The sequence below is a fragment of the Cervus canadensis genome, chromosome 14 (genome assembly GCF_019320065.1).
Source record: "Cervus canadensis isolate Bull #8, Minnesota chromosome 14, ASM1932006v1, whole genome shotgun sequence".
Classification (NCBI taxonomy): domain Eukaryota; kingdom Metazoa; phylum Chordata; class Mammalia; order Artiodactyla; family Cervidae; genus Cervus; species Cervus canadensis.
The window spans coordinates 48,930,401-48,952,068 of record NC_057399.1 but is presented as its reverse complement, the minus strand read 5'-3'; the positions used below and the strand labels follow the sequence as shown (position 1 = coordinate 48,952,068).

The 21,668-nt window shown below is 41.5% G+C and overlaps 1 protein-coding gene across 1 annotated transcript in view; it reads right to left on the bottom strand.

The window, feature by feature from the left end:
- Nucleotides 1-270: 270 nt before the first annotated feature.
- LOC122453049 (methylthioadenosine phosphorylase) overlaps nucleotides 271-21,668 on the bottom strand; it is a 42,949-nt gene continuing 21,551 nt past the window's right edge. Inside the window, exons 5-8 of the mRNA XM_043486903.1 lie at nucleotides 13,371-13,473; nucleotides 7,998-8,237; nucleotides 4,134-4,256; nucleotides 271-1,664 (exon numbers count right to left, since the gene is read on the bottom strand). Of these exons, the coding sequence (XP_043342838.1) occupies nucleotides 1,626-1,664; nucleotides 4,134-4,256; nucleotides 7,998-8,237; nucleotides 13,371-13,473 (505 nt within the window). The 3' untranslated portion in view covers nucleotides 271-1,625. The remainder of the gene's footprint in view (nucleotides 1,665-4,133; nucleotides 4,257-7,997; nucleotides 8,238-13,370; nucleotides 13,474-21,668) is intronic.

Genomic DNA, 21,668 nt, shown 5'->3' with positions numbered 1-21,668 from the left:
CGGCCTTGACATCCTCAGATGTCTACCAAGAAAGAAGGATAGTAAGGCATAGTGTATACTACAGTGTAGTGAAAACAGTCATTGTGTACAGAGCCAAAGAGCCCTGGGTTCAGATCCATCACGTCCTCTGTGGCTGTCTCATGCACAGAGTTGAAACTCTACATCAGAGTCCAAGGGCCATTGTTACATGTAACCCAAACAGCTCTGTATTAATGCTCAAGGGTAACTAGTTTATTATTTACAATTAGCAGTTCATTATCTTGAAGACAATTCCTTAGACACAAACACATTTATTCTACGTTCTCTTTAAACAGGACAGATACATACATTACATTACTAAAGGACTGAGGAACAGACTACAGTGAGGAGTAATTCTAAGGGAAAAATGATCTCTATAAGAAAACAAACCACATTTCTATAAAATTGAGAATAAAAAACAGTAAGACGCTTCCATTTTTTTATTTTTAAAAAATCAACTCATGTAAAATAATTCATCAAATCATAAAAAGGTGTAGAAACAAAAAGTCAAATATCAGTTTTAAAAATATCTGACACACTATAATGTGTGTATATGGCCTCTTAAATAATTTAAGATTAGCTCCATATTAAACACTCAGCTTTTCTCACATTGTTGCAAACCCAAATATTGTTCTAACCAGAGTCATAAATGGTCTTTTTAACAATATAAAGATGGAACTCAAACAGAACTCCTCTTAGCAGTGCCATCTTAACTTTTGCTGCATTACCCAAAACAGTGGGTTTTCAAGAACTGGATCTTTCTAAGCCCATTTTTATTTCTAAAACTTCACTATTCGATTATATTCATTGTAGAAAAATGTGAAGAAGTGGAAAAAGTAAAAATTATCCAGTATCCCTCTTCCCAAATACAGTAACAGAAGAGTGCATATATTTCTTTCTAGTCTTTGTACATAACTATGTAGAATTTTAAAACAAAATTAGTACTGTAAAATGCTTACATATCCTCATTCCATATTATATAGCAGCAATGTGTTTTGTACATTATGTGAAGCCATGATGTTCAGTTGGCTGCTTCACAGTCTAATTAAGAGCTTGACCATGATTTACCTCCATCTGTTAGATATTCAGATTGTTTTGAATATTTGCTATGATAACTATGTTATACATCCTTCTTTATTCATAATTATTTATATGTATCTCTGATAATTCCTTAAAGATAAATTCCCAGGAGTTTAACCAGCACAAAGACTATTTTTTAAGCCTTTGATACATTTTAACCAAACTGCCCTCCAAAAAAAATTATACCAACTTACAGTCACACCAGTAAATAGTCTAAGAGCTTTTCTTCTTCAAATTCCTTGGCAGCATAGGAATATTACTACCTTTATTGTTACAGATTTAATAGGGGAATGGTGAAAGGTGTCTTCTTTTTTTTCTTTTCTGTAAGTATAATTTGCTTTCCTTCTATTATTTGAAGCAGTCCAAGTCTTTGAGAAGGCATCTCTGATGAATGCAATGTCTTATCACGTCTTCCTTGGGCAGCAAGGGCATGAAAGCTGCATATCTTTTCTATGTTTTCTCAAGCAGGAATTCACAAAAGGACTGGAATTTCAAAGCCTCCTGGTCTTCTGGGCAGCCATGCTATATTAATGTCTTGGTAACAAAACAGAACACTGGGCTGTTTTCTGAAAGGAAGTAGGCACAGATTATGATTAATCAAACAATTACTACAGGCAGGAATTCTCATGCTTGGGGGCATGATAATCACCTGAAGTGCTTATTACCACTTTGATTTTTATAGAGTGAGGACTCATGGGATATATACTTGATAAACTCTCCAGAAAATTCTCATGTTCACTGAAAGTTTAATAATCACTAACCACATCTGGAGTTTTGAGCATAACTCTTTTTTTAACTATTAGTTCCTCATTCTTCTTTCATGTAAAGTGAGGTTTAGAATGTTTATCTCAGAGGACTGTTCTGATTCTCACTTATCTCCACCCCTGCCCCTTTACATCCACTAGGACATATTTTATACACCAACCCCTAGGGCTTTGTCTTATTCTGCTGAAAAATGCCATTGAAATTTTAATATGCAAGTATCTCCAAATAGACTAGGAGCTTCACCATAACAGCGTCTTAAATATCTGTGTAAACCATAGCTTGACATACAGTTGGTGCTCTCTAAGTGATTCTGAAATGAATTAGTGAATTAACAATACACACTTCAGTGTTCAGAGAGCTGAAAATACTGCCTTGGAATAAGGGATTATTAGTGTGGCGTTCCTTATATGTTACAGAATGGAGGCCATGATTCTCAGTTTTGTCTAGAGTAGCAATTCTTCATTTTCTCTCTTCTACACATATTAACCCTTTTAAAAAATTCTGTTTTACACACTTTCAGAAGCTTCACAGAAGGAATAGAGAACACCAATCTAGTATCCAAACATTTTTACTTAAAAGTGAAGCTGAAATAATAAATTTATTCCTTGACAAATTATCTTTGAAAGTTCAAGGGACTATGGTCAAAATGGGGTCAGAAACCTTAAAAAAACAAAAAACCAAAAAAAAACCAAACCCCAGACCTCACCATCCCATCCTGCAGGTAACAGCCTCAGCAGCACCAAAAGTATGAATCACATTTCCTGCCAGTCAACTGTGTTTGTTTAGATAAGCCAAAGTCATGCTCTTCTATTGCATTACACTCATTACATTTCACCAGATGTAACTGTTTCTAGTTTAAAGTGACATTCTCCAATTCCTAGGACTTATTTTCTGTTCCCCTTTTCTTCATCCATATAAAAAGTTGCCTATATTTCAATTATGATGAAATAATTCATGAGGGAAAGGACCTATCATTAAAGAACATTTATCTCCTAAGTAGATAGGCTGAAACCAACAGATGTGTTTCCTGCTCCTTATGGATTTAAAATCTAGTAGGATGGGGAATACATGTAACTCCATGGCTGATTCATGTCAATGTATGACAAAACCCACTGAAATGTTGTGAAGTAATTAGCCTCCAACTAATTAAAAAAAAAGAAAAGAAAAAGAAAAACAAAACAAAACAAAAATCTAGTAGGGAAGACAGATTACAAAATGCCAGTATTCCTGACTTTGCCAATCTTCAAGGCTGAGAGACATTTTATTACACTGGTTTTCTGGAGCCTGCTTATACCAGCTTGTAAAAACCCATTATGTATATCACTTCCCAGGTTACCAGTGGCTTCGTGTTGGTAGCTTGAAATGGGCTGTGCAAGAGCATTTATAGCATGGCAGTCAGCAAACTGCAAATCATGGCTCCTCCATGCCCAGCAGTTGGCAGTCATTTACTACCACAGTATCATCATCACACTAAAACAGTGGCTGTCATTCCAGGGTTCCTCGGTGGTTATTCAGGTTGAGAGGGCTTTTATCAACTTTTCAAATCCTCTCTCAACTGTAAGACCTAAAAGTAGATATGTATTCTAGGAGACCTTTGGATATGCTGGCTACCCTCTTTGGATAGTAGGTGAATATAACATCTGATCAATTTCAGCCAACCCCTTATCTAAGGTGGTTAATCAAGAGTCACAAGAGGTCCAGATAAAAACCACACATCTGAGCTCAGCAATCAATACAAATCATATTCTGGGAATTAATACTAGAGTTGAAAAGCTACCAATCTGCAACCCTCCACATGTTTATTACTATCTTAGTTTGTGTGACGCAACATTAACTGTAAGTAGACAATCCCTGGCACCATTTTGGTATTGTATGCCAGTGTTTTGGCTTTAAAGGCTGCCAGTACTTAGCATGGATCTGCCAAAGAGAAAACAGCCTTGTCTACAGTGTAATACATGTACAGAGCAAACACTAGCAATCTTCTGAAGTAAAATTTAGGGATACACTGCAAAGCGGGACAGTGTCAAGAACCTGATAGACTAGATAATAAAACTCCTTCACCTCAACTTAGTGCTCTTGTATTACCAGCCAGAATACATCTCTCTTCCATTTACGGTTAGTATGCTAGTAAATGACACGAAAACATGTAGAAAACATCTAATCTAGTATAAAATACATGAAGAGATGGACCAAGGGTCCAGTGGAAATTAGAGAAAAGGGCAGCTGAGAGTCTATGGAAGTGTCTGCTTGCAGATGGAGAGGATACTTACCTTCATGTTATGGAGGGTTTCTGACCATTCCATGGATCCTATTTGAGGTATGGCAGTGAGAAGTAAGCTTTTGGCTTTATTGGCATTTTCTTTCAGGGTCTTTAAGACCCGGTCCACTGAAACCTAGAGAAAAAACAGCACAGGACATTACCAGCAATTTAAAATTCCACTGCTTTCCACAGAACATTTTTTTCTGAGTTCCTACCCGATCTGTTGAAGTCAGTTTACTCCCAAGAACTTGAACCCAAGTTCTGCATTTATCAGGGGAGAGGTCACAGAGAAATCCAATGACATCTCTGAAAAGCACTAGTTTTCAGCATGGTGTCTGAGAAAGCTTTCCAGTTGTATGATGTGTTGGCGTGGCCTCGAAAGCTTGTGGCTCTTCTCATGTGCAGAAAATGGATTCCAGTTTTAAAACTGTTGCTATGTTGGCTAAATCAGAAGATAAGAACATTTCCCTTTAGAGAAGTCTTTAAGCTAATAGAAATGATGGAATCAAAGTATCACTATTTTTATAAATTAATGGATGGGCTGTTAACATCACAAAACCAGAAACCCAAACCAAACAGTCCACTTTCATGAGCTTCCTTGTGGATGATGATGTCAGAATTAGGTCAAATCTCTGGCTCCTGCTGCCAATTTACAGAAAATATAGAACACTGCGAAACTGGATAAACCATCCTAAGGAGATGATTTCAGCAATTCAGACTGGGGGAAACTCTATAGGACAAATGACCTGGTTTCTTTTAAGAACACCTGGAAGCAAAAAATCACTTATGCTATTTGAGATAACTAGAAAATTGAACCTTGCCTGGATATATTCAGAAATTATTGTTGGACTGTGATAACGGCAATGTGGTTATGTTAGATGTCTCCTAAAATGTTCACGGATAAGATCATGGATCAGCGTGTAGATGAAACATGGTTGGCTTAAAGTTGTTATGTTTATGACTGAAGTTGGATGTCAGATTCACAGATGCTGACCCCATTGCTTCTGTGTATGACTGAAATTGCTTCCTAAGGAAGCTGAAGGAAGTTGAGTATAAGACAGATGACCAGAAAGAGTACTTGTCATGCTTTTAACTATGCTTAGAAGAAACCCAAGATTCAGGAGCACCATGATTATACCTTCCTCTTCCTTCCTAGACCCCTCCCACAATGTGGAGATGTGTTTACAACAAAATGATAAGCACCGCAGCAGAGAGGAGTGCCATCACTGTGGGAGGGATCACAGGACAAGGTGGCGGCCAGCTGGGTGCCTGCCAGGTAGGAAACTTCAAATGCAGCCTTGTGAAATAACCAAGAGATTTATTATATTTTACTCTTTTCCTCATACTTTGTGACTGCTATTTCTATATCGAGTCTGACCTCCTTTTCCTCTTTGTTTTTGCTGCTGCGCTCCACCCAGAATGTCCCTTCTGCTTTCTCACAATGAATTTTAACTTGGTCAACATCCCACTTAAATCTCAAAAGTTTTCTTTGGAAACTGCATCCCTCCACCATTCCATCATACCTATCATCTGACTATGGCCCTCTTAGGAGCCAGTACTATACTGTGCATGCTAAGTCACTTCAGCCGTGTCCAACTCTTTGCGACCCTATGGACTGCAGCCATGGGACTGTCCATGGGATTCTCCAGGCAAGAATACTACAGTGGGTTGCCATGCCCTCCTCCAGGGGATCTTCCTGACCCAGGAATTGAACCGGTGTCTCTTATCTCCTGTATTGGCAGGCGGGATCTTTACCATTAGTGCCACCTGGGAAGCCCTAGTCTATACTAGTGGCTCCTATTTATGTTTAATTCTTCGAGTAATCCTACAAGGTCAGAAATGTAATTAACAACCCCCACTCATGTGGAAGGGTTAAATAACTCACCCAATATTACAAGAAAAAAGAACAACGGGCATTTGAAGGAGGGGTTAGGCAACTCTAGAACCATGCCAGGCTGCACATCTGGTTTAAAGCACAGTGACACACATGGCTGACTGAGATGATGCCATCGTTGTCTATGCTTTCCTTGTGGCATTTAACATTACTTGCTTTCGTGCCTTACCCCTTACACAGAGCTTAGTTTTTTTGCTTTTAACTGAAGTAGCTCCAATTGACTGTTTTCCAAACCTCATGTGGCCTACTAAATGAAGCACCATTAGCTCTGCAAAGAAGACAAATGTTATGAGACCATGCAGAAAGCCACAGGCAGGAAGCAGTCTGCTTTTGGGGAGCGGCAGAGGCTGGAGCCTCCTATTAACTGGAAGCAGCTTCTCAGCATCATGAGGCCGAGCTGCCCCGGAGGTGACCAAAGCTGCCAAGTCAGAGACTACGCTGGGTCAGGATTTGCAAATCTCTTAAGTAACAAACATCCTCAAAGAATCTGTGTTCATCTCTGACCTAAATTCCATACCCATGGATGGAGAGGCAGCTAGAATAACTTAGCTCATTTTACATGAAATTGGATGGTGAAACAAGCAGCTCTGAGATGGCGGTACGGTCCCCCTAGAGATGTCACCTCCCCTAAATGTGTCCAGAACAGCCACTGCCATACTTCTTCGTTCAAAATTTCTTGGCTGCAGTTTTGTCCTTTTCTTTTTTTAAAATGAGATAAATGATAAGACAAATAATCTGGTTTCTTCAAGTAAAATGAAAGGAATGAGTAGGGAGGAGGAGAATATTAGATTAAAGATTTAAGAGGCTTATCATTCAAATACAATGTGTGGATTATAAGGGATCCTGATTTGAACAGTTAAAAATTATGAGACAAGAGGGAAAATGTGACAAGTCTGGACATTTGATTATATTAAAGAATTAATATCACTAATTTTTTGTACAACAGTGGTGGTGTGGTTTTAAAAAATTATTTTTAAAAGGGAGGCCTTTTAGAAAAATTTACTTTAAAATCATGAGGGTAGGGGAGAGAAAACTGAGTAGGGGCATATAAATAAGTCAAGAGTTGCCACGGCTGATGATTGTGGGAAGGTGGGCGATGGGTAACTGGGGGGTTCATTATGCTAAACTCTACTTTCGTAGAGGTTTTAAAAGTTTTCTACAGAGGAAATATTTGTTTTGGAAGCCTGACCTCAGTGGCCCACTATCCTCAAATACCAGCTGGATCTTGCTGTTTTTTTCTGTTTCAAAACCCTCACTGACCTCCCATCTGAAATCCTTACATAGTCTACATGGCCCTGCCTCCCTCTGCCCCTCCTCACCTCTCCAGCATGGCCATCTTTCCCATCACACTTAGGCCAGGCTTCCTGGCTGTCAAGTATTTGGTTGGGCCAATTCGATACATACTTCTGTATCTTTCCACACCATTTCTGTAGAACCCCGAGCCTTCTCACACTGGTTTGTTTGACCTCTACCCTGTTCCTTCAAAACCCCAGAATGTTGGTTCCCTATGGACTTGTCTGTCTGCTATTGTATTTTTATACCAAGCACAGTACCCATCCATGGCAGGTTAGACATGAATACAAAATCCTCTTACCAGGAAGAGGTACATTAATAGGTTTCCCTGCTACATAATAAACAGGAGCATAAAGAACTTATAACCAAGTCTTTATCGTAACATAAGGGCCGAGTCTCAGTAAGATTCCCAACACACCTACATGTTTACAATGTACTCTTCCCTGTTGATCCTTGCATAAGTGTCCTTTCATTCTCTATGAAGATTTTGTTCTTCCAATGGGAACTACAGAGAAAAAAATCTGGTAACACCTAATGACAATGTATAAAAAGCTGACTTTAAAACTTGGTATAAAGGCGCTTTCTGGAACTAATGTAATAGAAACAAAGAGTTAAGGCACTCTCTCACTGGCTCTCATGGCACATGGAAACCCAGGCCATACATGTACCAAAGAGAATTCCACTTACCGCTTCCTCATGCTCCTTCCAGCAATCATAATCTGTCGCCATGGCGATACTTGCATAGCAAATTCCAACCTCCTTAGCAAGAACCACCTCTGGAACTGTGGTCATGTTGATAACATCTGCCCCCCAGGTTTGGAACATGATGCTTTCTGCCCGGGAGCTGAAACGAGGTCCCTCGATGGTGATGACTGTCCCTTTTGAGTGGCACCTGAGTCCTAGCTTCTTAGCAGTCTCTATGAGGACCTGGAACAGAAAGAACCAAACTCAAGACACACAAACAGAAGGTGAGCTTTATTTTTTCTTCCCTGCTACTATAAAAGATTCTTACTATACATACCCAGTACTTGCAGGCCCTCAAAGAGAACCTGGGCGATCACAGAAGGGAGTTTCCTAGCTCCCTATCCATTTACATAATGCTCTGTCCCACCCAGCCTCTGCTGCTAAGTCGCTTCAGTCGTGTCTGACCCCTGTGCGACCCCATAGACGGCAGCCCACCAGGCTCCGCCATCCCTGGGATTCTCCAGGCAAGAACACTGGAGTGGGCTGCCATTTCCTTCTCCAATGCATGAAAGTGAAAAGTCAAACTGAAGTCGCTCAGTCGTGTCCGACTCTTCGTGACCGCATGGACTGCAGCCCACTAGGCTCCTCTGCCCATGGGATTTTCTAGGCAAGAATACTGGAGTGGGGTGCCATTGCACAGCAATAAGAGCAAACAGTGGGCTTTTTCTTTACACCAGGCATTTGTTTACATGCTTTAATCTCACTTTTTTAGCTGCTTTAATAGATTATCATGGACTGTGAATGTGGGCTTGAGTCTGAGCTCTTAACCTCCAAGGCTACACAAGGCGCCCTCCTCATCCACGTCTCAGAGATGTGCAGAGTGAAGTTTCCCAGCTCCTGAGAAACTCATTCTCACTGCTCTTCTATACAAAACCTGAGGGCTTTTGTGAAAGCTTTTTGGGGGTAGAAAGTGCTTTCATAATGTCTTTGCCTGCTGCCTCTCTAAAGACATACAGCAGGAAAAAGCAGAATGGAGCTATGCTGATTTCTTCTATCCAGAGATAAACTTATCTTGGCATCCCTTTAGAGGCAAGGCCATATGAGTTTAGAAACATGATTTAAAAGTTTGATCATTTTTTCTAGTGTCTAATAATGTATATCTAATTTAATTTCATTTTTCTCTTACTCTGTGCTTAAATATTCCTGTTTAACTGAAAAAAAGTTAGTCCTTTAAACTTAACTGTTAAAGTACTGCCAAGAATTCACTTAACCTATGTCTTAGTTTTTTCATCAGTGATATGGGAGTGATAATACAATTCATAGATATTGTGAAGATTAAATGAGCTAAGGAGTATACTTCCACTTCCCTGGTGGCTCAGATAGTAGAGAATCTGCCTGAAATACAGCAGAAGCAGGTTCAATCCCTGGCCTGGGAAGATCCCCTGGAGAAGGAAATGGCAACCCACTCCAGTACTCTTGCCTGGAGAATCCCATGGACAGAGGAGCCTGGTGGGCTATGGTCTTTGGGATTGCAAAGAGCTCGACACAGCCGGGCAACACTTTCAAGGAATACACGGCAAGGAGTGCCCAACACAATATATAAATGCTTAACTGCTCTTCTAATTATCTTTTTTAATTAATCATTTTGGCTGCACTGGGTCTTGGTTGCTATGCAGGCTTCCTCTAGGTGCAGCGCCTGGGCTTCTCATCGTGGTGGGTTCTCCTGCTATGGCGCACAGGCTCTAGGACGTGCAGGCTTCAGTAGTTGCAGCTCACCGGCTCTAGAGCGCGGGCTCACTGGTTGTGGTGCGGAGCCCTAGTTGCACCGTGACACGTGGAGTCCTCCCAGACCAGGGATCGAACCCATGTTCCCCGCATTGGCAGGGGGATTATTAACCACTGGACCACCACGGAAGTCCTCTTCAAATGATTAACACTGGCAGCTTCTACACATTTCCCAAGTAACTGGTCAAAGTTCCTAGGATACTATATACAAAATGGAGTGACTCAAAGTCAACAGAAGGCTCCAATCTAGGCCAAAGTCTTGCCTGCACATGTTTGAACCACACAGGCAAATTAACCTATTTCCTTAAAAATAACATTAGGCTATGGCAATAGAAGAAAAAATTTTAATAAGAGCCTTGGCAACTCCAAATTTAGAACCGTGACAAGCCCTAGCCAACGACTAGTTGATGCTCCATCATGTTTATTTATCCTGTACATGCTGAAAATAAGACTATGCTAAATCAAAACTGTTTCCTAAGGAGCATAGGTTATAAATAATAAGCCTTATTCAATCACTCGTTCCCCTGCTGTCCCCACCCACTTTCAAAATTAAGGTATAACCAGCCCAGTCCTGTCTTCATTAAATGTCTTTAAAAGTCCCAAATAACTGAGCTGTATGTCTTGGCCAAACTTCAGAGTGCTTCTGAAGATGTGTGAAAGAAGATCACAATTCTCGCAAGCCAGTGGCATATGGCATGTAAGTCTTCACCATCACCCTGGGGTGGGTGCCACGCTGGGGAGGAGGATTGGAGGCTTATGGGCAAGGCCCAGCCAGTGGCAGACACTGAGGGCTTGCCATCCGAAGCAGCACTTTGCACTCCCACACAAACAGACAATGCCATTGTAAGGTGCCAGAAATACAACTCCAGCCTGAGAAGTCTCTTTAATGTATCAGGACTTTTTGAAGAAATTTGTTTTAGATTACCTTTTGACGAGAAGTGACACTTGTTTTCAGAATAGGTAATACTTGCACATGGTACAAAATGTAAACAGTACAAAGGTTCTTATTCTGTGACAAGTATTTCTTCTGCCTGTATACAAGGGATTCAGTTTCTCCGTGGGAAATCACTGTTACTAGTTCTTTGGTCAGCTTTCCAGAAACACTCTATTTACACATAAATATTTTCATATTTATCTCTTTTATATACACATACATGAATGCTCAGATGCTCAGTCATGTCTGACTCTTTGTGACCTTATGAACTGTAGCCTGCCAGGCTCCTCTGTCCATGAGATTTCCCAGGCAAGGATACTGGAGTGGGTTACCATTTCCTCCTCCAGGGGATCTTCCTGACCCAGGGATTGAACCCATGTCTCCTGCATTGCAGGTGGATTCTTTACCACTGAGCCACCAGGAAAGCCCCTTATATATACACACATATTTAACACAAATGATAAGATACAGTACAACCACTATGTACCTTGCTTGCCAATGGACAATTCATCTTGACAATCTGTTGTCAGTACACAAAAGATCACAAGAATACTGAAAGTTTAAGTGATAATTACCAAGGGGCAACACCATCTACTCTTTACATTTTTGGATAGTATTTTTAAAATCCCTTTTAGGGTATATAAGAATAAAATAATATTCTGAAGGCCTCTCCCCGCCTCCCCATTTTCTTAAACTGCCTTCCCTAGCACTCTTTAAAATCGTTATGTGAGGGTCCTTAGCTTGGCTAGACTAACAATAGCTGAATTAATTCAGTCTCAAAGGGGGCCAAGCTGTATTACTGGAAACTGCCACTCAGCCACCGCATTTACATGTACTCTGAATACCTCATTAGTACTTCCCTTACACACCTCTACCCCAGTACCCAAATCACTGGGGCAGTACCTCAGATTTCCTATTAACATGCATATTCTCTCCCTAGTCTATTTCTTCCAAGCTTCCCCCAATCTGAAGTGGACAAAAATGTTATTATGCACTTCGAACTTTTCTTGGAGAGCACATTTATTGCGTGGACAGATCTGTGTTTCAGAGATTAAGACTGACATCATTCTGATATATTCTGCTGATAACTACCCAGGAACATGTACAGTTGATCCTTGAACAACACAGGATGGAACTGTGTGGTCTACACTTACATGGAGTTTTTTCACAACAGATTCATGCTACAGTGCTGTTCACTCTGTGGGTTGGCTGAATCCTTGGACGCAGAACCGCCAGATATGGAGGGTCAACTGTACATTTATACTCAGATTTTCAACTGCATGATGGGCCAGTGCCTCTAACCACACCCCACATTGTTCAAGGCTCAAATGTGTATCTAAACTCCTACTTAAAACTTAAAAAAATATGCTTTTCACAGAAGTCACAAAGAATAAACATGCAGTGATATATCTGAAATGGCTCCCTCCAACGCCTGGCTTTGGACTCTAGATTTCTGAGACCAGAGTGAGGTTATTTAAGGCACTCTAGCTTTGCCTGTAAAAAAGCTAGTTTCACATGATTATGCAAGGTTGAACATAAATCTGTGTTTCACATCAGGTGCTAAAATTATCTGAATGATTAACATGTTTAGGTATTTGTATTGTCTAAGTTAGTAGATTTTACTAGGCAGTTTGCTTCTGACAGTACTTCTGACCTACTAGGTGGCATTTGACTTTAAAATTTTGGGGTTATAAGAAAAGTACCATGGATGGACTTCTGAATTGTGGTAGCCATTTTTATTCTCTGAAAGCTAAGGCTGGGATTTCTCACTGTGTACCACCACTGGCTTTTGTAAGGGTTGCCTCTACAGTCCTGAGATCTTACTATAATCCTGGAGAGGAGAGGAGACTGGACAGGAAAAGTCAAACTCAGCTCAAAGGCAAATGATGCCAATCTGACTATTTATAGATTATTAATAATTTAATTCATAAAAGCAGTTACCAGTCACTAGATGTCTTATAACTGACAGGCATCACTCAAAGCACTTTATAAGTAAGTTACTCTTTTATCCTTCACAGTCCTGTAAGGTATCAATATGTTATCATTACTTTATTTTATAAATGAGGAAACCAGAGTCCAAGGTTCTGATCTAGAAACAAGCAACAATTAAGCTGAAGAATAAAGACCCGATCCTAAGAAGTCTGGTTCCAGAGTGTACACTCCATATTATGCTGTCTAAATTATTTTAAAAGGTATCCAGGTATCCTGACACTAAAATAAAAACTTTTTTCCCATTTATTTTTATTAGTTGGAGGCTACTTAGTTTACAGTATTGTAGTGGTTTTTGCCATACACTGACATGAATCAGCCATGGATTTACATGTGTTCCCCATCCCGATCCCCCCTCCCTCCTCCCTGCCCATCCCATCCCTCTGGGTCTTCCCAGTGCACCAGCCCCGAGCACTTGTCTCATGCATCCAACCTGGGTAAAATAAAAACTTATTTAAAAAAAAAAAAAAAAAAAAGGCAGGTTGCAACTTTGAGCGATTCAGTTTACAGATGACTGAGTGTAGTGGAGGGATTGTTAACAAAGGGAAACAACTCTTCCTAAAACTTTGCATAAGAGAGACCACATGCTTGGCCAACTAATCTGTCTGTAGATGCCACCCCAAGCCCTCGTGACTTATTCTGGAGCACCTTCCAGAAAGATTACGAACCTCTCTTGTTTTAGGGCAGAATGGCTCAGCCATTGGAATATGGCACACTCCTCTGGCACAGGAATGATTTCCATCATAGAAGGTCTGAAGCCTTCTGGTAGTCCTACAAAATAAAGTAAAAAAAGTTATTTTTTTAAAAAATTACCTCTCCACCCTTCAGAGCTTGTAATTAGTTGTATCTAGGTTAGTATCTTGCTCCTCACTCTAAAATCCATAGTTCTGGATAAGCGGAAAGAAACTGTTTAAAAAAAGAGAGCTTCTTGATGGTACTTGACTTTTCTGGCTCTGGGTTGGTAGCAACCTGCTCCCCAACAGGAGTTAAAGTATCTGTGGTCTGGTGACTGTGCCAGGATAACCACATTGAACATCAAGTCAACTGTGGGCTCAAGAGGCCAGGTATGAGCATTTTCCGTCATCTCAGATCCAGAGGATTGTATAGTGAACCCCTTATATATATTTAGATTCAACAATTTCCTAAATTTCGCCAAACCTCCTTCATTTATTGCAAATCCCAGACTTTGTCACTTTATCCCTACTTCAGATGGACTAAAGTATATGGATGATTTTCCATGGCAATGTCATTATCACAGTTGATAAAAATGACAATTCCTAAGTATTGTCTAATATATAGACCATGTGCCAATTTCCCTGGTGTCCTCAAAAAATAAAAAATCTTTTTTCTTTTTTTAAAAACTGTTGCTTGGTTGTTTCATATTCCAAACAAGGTCCAAGGTTCAAATTTTGTTTGCACTTGACTGCCCTGTCACTAAATTGAGAGTAACTCCTGCCCTCCACCCTCAACCTTATTTTTTCATGCCTTTGATCCATTGAAGAAAGCAGCCATTCATCCGGCTCTGCATTTTGAAGCATCTGTCTCTGCTGTCTTGCTTAAACTTGTGCGTCTGCCTGCCAGAATCAATTCTAAAGTTCTAAAGTTAACTTTCTGATAAAACATTTTTGAGTCCATAAGAGAGTCCAAAATGAACCCAGTGCCAAGTCACCCAGCAACTTCTCTCTCAAAGTTTTCAGAATAAAGCACTTTTTATATCCATTGCACTGTTCTAAACTTGAACTCATGAGTAATATAGGAAAGAGAGTCCTCATTTTCCTAGAGAGGGGAGAGCAGGGTAGCAACAGGGCATGGGAAAACCAACAGCTGAAGGTACATCACTTCATTTCTACTTCTACTGGGAGGGTAGAGAGCAGCATGGAGAAATATTCTGGTTCAGTTTACACAGCTGGCATACCCACCTCTCAAAGTTAGCCTGTTACTTCCTCTCCATCACACATTAAACGGTGATACCAGCTGGCATCAAAGCCACCTCTCTCAGAGATTAGGCCTCAGAGCTTGGGAGGAATGAAAACAAAGTCCATGCTCCTCTCAACCCCCTTGTCACATGAGTCTTAAGGGAAAGGCTAAGTTAACCCCAAGCAATTCCAGATGGGGTTGAAGAACAGGTCAAATGACTGTTCCAGCCTATATAAACAGAGGCTTTTTTCTTTTTGTAAAACTGACTAATAAAATGCTGCCACATAGTCCAGCTTTGGCTTGGTTTCAGCCTTCAGTGAGTCAAATATTAGCAATAATCCTATTTACAACCATAATTAAGTGTGAAAACAGGGCCACGGAACCCTTCAGGGGCTATACCCCAGTAGACACCTATGCAGTAACACCCATCTTATCTATTCTGTCCCTCTCTCTCTCTGTCCCTTTTTTGCCTAATTACTCCTCTCTCTGTTCTGAACATTTACATTAAGACATCACTATTGGGCTTCCCAGATGGCTCAGTGGTAAAGAATCTTTCTGCCAATGCAGGAGATGCAAGAGATGCATCTGGCTTGGCAAGATCCCTTGGAGAAGTAAATGGCAACCCACTCCAGTATTCTTGCCTGGGAAATACCATGGACAGAGGAGCCTGGCAGGGTACAGTCCATGGGGTCGCAAATGAGTCAGACCTGACTTGGTGACTAAGCAACAATAATAATGTGTTAATTATCCTTTATGTTATGCTATAAACACATGATATTAACTACCTACAGTTTTAATTCCCTCTCAGCTGGAACATTTTACATTTTTCTCTTTAAACAAAGTTCCCCAGCTTCCACCTCTATGGTTTATAGCACAACCACCATATCTTTTTGATTCTTCATTTTCCAGTTATAAAATGTAGTGTTCACCACCCATTTGTAAGAGTGCTATGGGGATTAAGTCAGCCCTGAGGCCCAGCTACCCCACGGCAGCTCAGAACTGAGGTCTGAGCTGGAGACTGAATCAGGAGTCAGCACCAAGGAGAAGCTGTAGTTGGCCCTCAGAACACCCACCCTTGCAGGAGGGGTAGCACCAAGGAAGACCTGGGGACTTTAATACCCATATGTCTAATAGTTTCAGTTTTATACTCTTAAGATCTCAGGAGGGAAAATGCTGATGAGAAACATCTCTTCACGCAGCCTGCCCACCTAGTCATGGTGTTCTGCATAACTCAGATAGCAATACATTCAAGTAATGATCTGAATTTAAATCACTGTGAATACTCAGATACTGCATAAAATGAGGCATGATAATGCTGAGTGAAATTCAGATCAAGAACAATGAGGTATGCAACCACAAGTGAAGGGACTGAAGGGCACCACCCAAGGGAAATTCTAAAATGAAAATACAAGTAATTTTAAGATCTCTTATCCTCCCCCTGAGAACTTTAAATAGAAGTCACAGGTTCTGCAAGTCTGCAAGAAGCAAGGGACATCCCACACAGTGGGAAATGTTACCTGATTGAGCCTGTGTTGATGGGGACTCCTTCCTGTTCACTCCTAATTTCTAGTCAAAAAAAAAAAGCTCTTCTGTAGACAGAATAGTGGCTCATCCTCAGTTCTGTACACGGATTTCAATCTTGTTACTGATTTTTCATGTGTCCTTGAGCAAATTACTTAACCTCTGTGAGTTCTTTCTTCATAAGGTGACTATTAACAACATACACTTACACCCTTGTTTAAATATGAAAACAGAGTCACAGAAATCTCCAGTAGCTACATCCCAACAGGCAGAACCCTCCATTTTTTTTATGTCAAATGTGTGAGTTTGGGGATAAACAATAGTTGTTACAAAGCACTACTACTATGAGGATCAGTGAGGGAACAAAACATCCGGCACACAGATTCACACAAGTCACATTACAGATGGATGCAGGCGCAGCAGAAGCAAGCATATGGAGCCCATCAATGGGAGACACCTGCAGATTTCTCTAGATCTGGAGCAGTGCCCAAGTGAGCATCTTTTCCTGATAAAAGGGGGCCTTAATGGGATATCTTTTTCCTTCCATCAAGAGATAGAACTGAAATACATTCCTGGGCCATAGGAAAAAAATTAGCCTTAGACAACGTCAGACTGGCTGGATCCGTTGGGAAGCAGTGTTCTAGACTGTGGGCGAGAGAAACAGGAAGGATCATCCAGTTGCTAGAAGCAACCTAGCCCAAGGATAATAGTTTGGGGGCAGTGGCTCTGTCCTACCAACCTGTAGAAGTGGCATGTGGTAGCAAGCAGAATAAGGCCTCCCACCATACCCCCGAATATCCATACCCTAATGCCCAGAACATACATTGTCTTCCCTTGCAGATGGAAGGGGACCAGGAACCAAGAATGCAGGTGACGAAGAACAAGGAAAGGGATTCTCCTGAGCTTCCAGAAAGGAATTCAGCCTTTGATTTCAGCCCACTGAGACCCATGTTATACTCCTACCCGGCAGAATTAGCTAATAATATTATGTTGTTTAAGCCACTGCATTTGTGGTAATTTGTTACAGCAGCAAAAGGAAGCTAATACATGTGCTCATATGGTTTAACCTGGTTAACACAGTGTAATTTCTCTGGTAATAAAGATCTGATGCCAGAGGTCTGCCTCCAACTCTTACTTCAACTGGTGAACCCTCCTAGCGGGGCAAAGGGACTGCTAATTCTCACTCCCAACCCCACCATCATCCTGGGACACCCACTGGAAATACACTTCAGGGACTGCCCAGCTGGCTGGCTTTACCACTCCCTGGCTAGCTGTGTGCCTGCAGGAAAGTCACCCTGACCTCTGTCTCCCCCAGTCTCTTATCAGTCTTCTCATATTTAAAATGGGGACACGAAGGGGAAATAGAGTCAGCGTGAAGACAGAGAACACACGAACCAAGTGCTCAGCCCAAGTAATCCCTGCCGGTCGAAAATCTGCTTCTGAACTTCTCCTCTGCCAACCTCCCAGGGTGACTTGTACATGGGCCTCAAGTCAAGGGTACCCCCCAAAAGGCATATGTGATAAGAAAAGTGAGAAAACAAACAACAAACTGCCATGGAAGAGTGAAGGAGACAAAATTATGGTGTGTATTGGCAAGGGAAATGAGTTCAAGGCCATCAAGGAGAGAACACGGGGCACTTTCAGACACAGCAGGGAACAAAATGCAGAGAAAGACTGACTGGTAGGTTCTTTCAGGATCAAGACCCTTGAGTCTGCACACAAAGATTGCTATCTGTTAACAGTTTTCCTTTGAAGAAATGCTGAGTTGCAGACAAGTGAGAGAAAACACTTGTCCCACAGCAGAAACACACACCTGCACACTCCAAGGCAGTTCTGGAGCACAGGACATGTCCATAAGCCTCAGCACACAGGGACACCAGGCAGTGAATTTACCAGCAAAGTAGTGCCAAGGGCTCCTTATGAGGAGCTTGGTTTCAGGGAAATGATTCCACCCACATCTCTTAAGGTCTGTCCAGTCTATCTCAGGAGAACCCCTAACTGAAAAATGCAGTCATTTGGTGCAGTTATTCGTAAGATTACAAATTGCAAAAGGGGAAGGCTGGTTGGAAAGGCATGCATATTTAAAACTTTAGTTATGTGGCAGATTGCCTTTTATGATTCTAACCATCTCTACCAGTAATACATATGTGATTGTTTATTACCCAGGACCTAACAGCATCTCATGGATGGGAAGAACTCAGTATTCCCCCGCCCTCATAAATATCCAGAAATAACTTCATGTTCAAAAGACCAGAGATGACCAGATAATAAACATTAATACTTCACTGGGGAAAGGAAAATGAACAGGGATGCAAAGTACAAAAGCAGTGAAGAAACTACCACAAAGGGGACGAGACGGTTTTAAGTTTACGTCAAAGATCATTACCATTAATGACAAAGGAACAAGGCAAAATTACATCAAATTACAGTAACAGATTTCAGGGCAAGCCCTCCCAGAGGCGGCAGATGTTTGGGCTTGGTCTCCAGCTCTCTTGTGACTGTGTCTTTCTTTCTATTTCCAGGCAGTAGTATGGAAACCAGGGAGTCAAGCTGAGAGAAGCGAAAATGTTAAGAAACATTAATAACCCAGATGAGGGCAGTGGTGACGGACAGGGTGGATTCAGGGCACATACGGGTGCAACTTGGAGACCAACTGGATATAGGGGTGCTAGATCCTCAGCAGTGACCACGCGGTAGACGACAGTGCCATGGTATTACCAACACAGCAACTTGCCAAGTGCAGAGGAGGGAGCTTGGGATGGGGGAAGCTACAGGTTAGAAGACAACCAAGGGGGATAGTTCAGTCTTTTTAAAAACAGTTTTTTATTGGAGTATAGTTGGTTTACCATGTTGTGTTAAGTTTTTGCTGTACAGTGAAGTGCATGAGTTATACAAATATCCCCTCTTTTTTGGACTTCCTTCCCATTCAGGTTGCCACAGAGGGCTGATTTAAGAGCTACCAGTGCTGGACAGCAGGTTCTCACTAGTTACCTGGTTTGTGCAGAGCAGTGGATATATGTCAATCCCAACTTCCCAGTTCATCCCACTTCTCCTTTCCCACCTTGGTGTCCATACATTTTCTCTCTATGTGTCTCTATTTCTGCTTTGCAAATAGGTTCATCTGTACCATATTTCTAGAGTCCATATGTGTATTAATATACAATATTATACACTTGAGCTGATAACATACACTTGAGCTGATAACATACACTTGAATTACAAAAAGTGTGAGATGTTTTTGGGACCTTGTCCTGTATCTGGGAGCCAGTGTGGATCTCAAGGTGGAGGACAGACCTGGGAAGTCCACAGATCAGGAGTGGCTGAGGTCATAGTCTTTGGAGATGAACCCAAATTCAGATCCCATAGGTCCCACTTATTAGCAAATGACCAGTATTTCTAAGCGTAAGTAATATCAATTTAAACTGAAGAAGTGATCCTTATATGCAGTGGTGGTTTAGTTGCTAAGTCGTGTCTGACTCTTGCAACCCCATGGACTGTAGCCCACCAGGCTTCTCTGTCCATGGGATTTTCCAGGCAAGAATACTGGAGTGGATTGCCATTTCCTTCTCCAAGGGATCTTCCTGACCCATGAATCAAACCCGGGTCTCCTGCATTGCAGGCAGATTCTTTACCGACTGAGCTTTAAACAGGGTTAATTGATTTGTGGCACTTGGTAGGAACTCAAACACTGGGAGCTGATTAGCATTTTTAAACTAGAGTAAGGATAGAAGGTGAGAAGGTAGGCTGCAGAGCAAGGACAAGAGTTAACCTCACACAGGGAACTTCAAGGACAACATTATGATGATAAACAGGGATGCAAGTAACTGGTGAAACGGGAGGGTGAAGGAAGACGACGTGTTTATGCCTAAGAACATCTGTTTTCTTGTAAAGAGGCAAAACTTTCAACCAAGAGTGAAGGATATGAGCAGGAAGCTGTGGGAGAACAGAAAGGTTTTAAAATAACTGCTGACAGGAATGGGAGAAAGAGCTGAGCAGAGGTTTCCTGTATTATAATTCTTTATCATAAACTTCCATTTCTAGTGGTGAGAACCCACCCCCTGCCCAGGAGGCCGAAGAACTAAGAAACTGACATCAATACAATCTCAGCCTCCCCAGGCTGACCTCCCAAGGGTGGGGAAGAAGAACTTTGCACTATGACACGGTGGGGGAAGCCCACGCCAGGGCTGTGTCTTTGGGAGAGGGAAATAAACTGACATAATCCCTTACCACTGTTACAGCGGGACTTTCCTGATGAGTAAGCCTGCCATCACCAGCCAACGCTTATCCCAACCCCCAGCCTCTCCCGACACTAGCAAGAAAAGAATTCTCTTAAGAGGGTGGACATCAGAACTCTTAGGAATCAATCCAGCACCCTGACTTAGCAGATGGGACACTAAGTGACACAGGAATTTGGGGCAGAGCCAGGAAACAATCTTGGATGTCCTCACCGCCAAGCCAGGACTTCTACCGCATTCTTTTAGTAGAACCTAACCAGGGGCCGCAGGCCAGTGTGTTAACAGCGTTTTGCAGAAAACACCTGGCACTCGGAATTACTTCCTGCCTTTTTTAAATCTTAATTTTTTGGTCATACTTTTCTCATTGTTAAAACAAACAAACAAAAAACACCCCTTAAGAGGCCACTATTAAAAAGAAAGAATCTTATTCTTACTCTCATGGATGTTACCCAGCCTCACCTTGAGATATTTCTGGTAGAAATAGAAGCAATTTAAAAGATCCGACTAGTTTGCATCTTTTTAAAACCTAATATAATGTGGGCATCTTTCCAAACATTCTGTAGATCCAATTGTTCCTTTAATAAATGTGTAAGTTGAATTCCCTTCAATGATAATAATCAGGATTGATGGTGAAGAGGAGAAAGGTCATTTGTGGAAACTGCTAGAATCCCCTGCCCACGTGCGTCTCCCATGGCGTGGACAGTTACTAGTTTGGGGTGAAAGGCCATACAGTCAACTCCCCCCCGACCCCAAAGACAAATGAATTTGTAGAAGTATCTAACTTGTCTACAATGGCAGGGATGGACAACAGGAGGAAAACAGGAAGAGACAACAAAATGCTTCATGCTTTGAAAAAAGCAGCTAGTGGGGAAACAGTGTTGCTTGCTCTGTAATGGCAAAAATCTCATCAGAGGTCACCTCTACACTCCATTTATAATGTATCATTAAAGTCAGGCTTTAAAAGTGGGGTAGGATGTGAGGGATGGTTATGTCTTTACCTGCAAGGCTGTAAAGCAAAGACAAACAAAACCCAAGTAAATGCATAGTCGTGCCTCTAAATTTCTAAGTCTCGTCTCAGAATTTGGTTAGTCTTATGTGGAGCCATCACCAAACCTCAGGCAGGGAGGACCCAGCTCCATAGAACACCTATCACTGATCCTGCTGGGCTCAAAGGAGGGGAGTGCTTCTATCAGCGGGAAGGGAGGGAAGCAGACCAATGAACAAACAAAGCCAGCTGACTGTCCCAACTGCATGCTGATGGTGGCAAACAGACACGGGAGAGCAGAAGACATA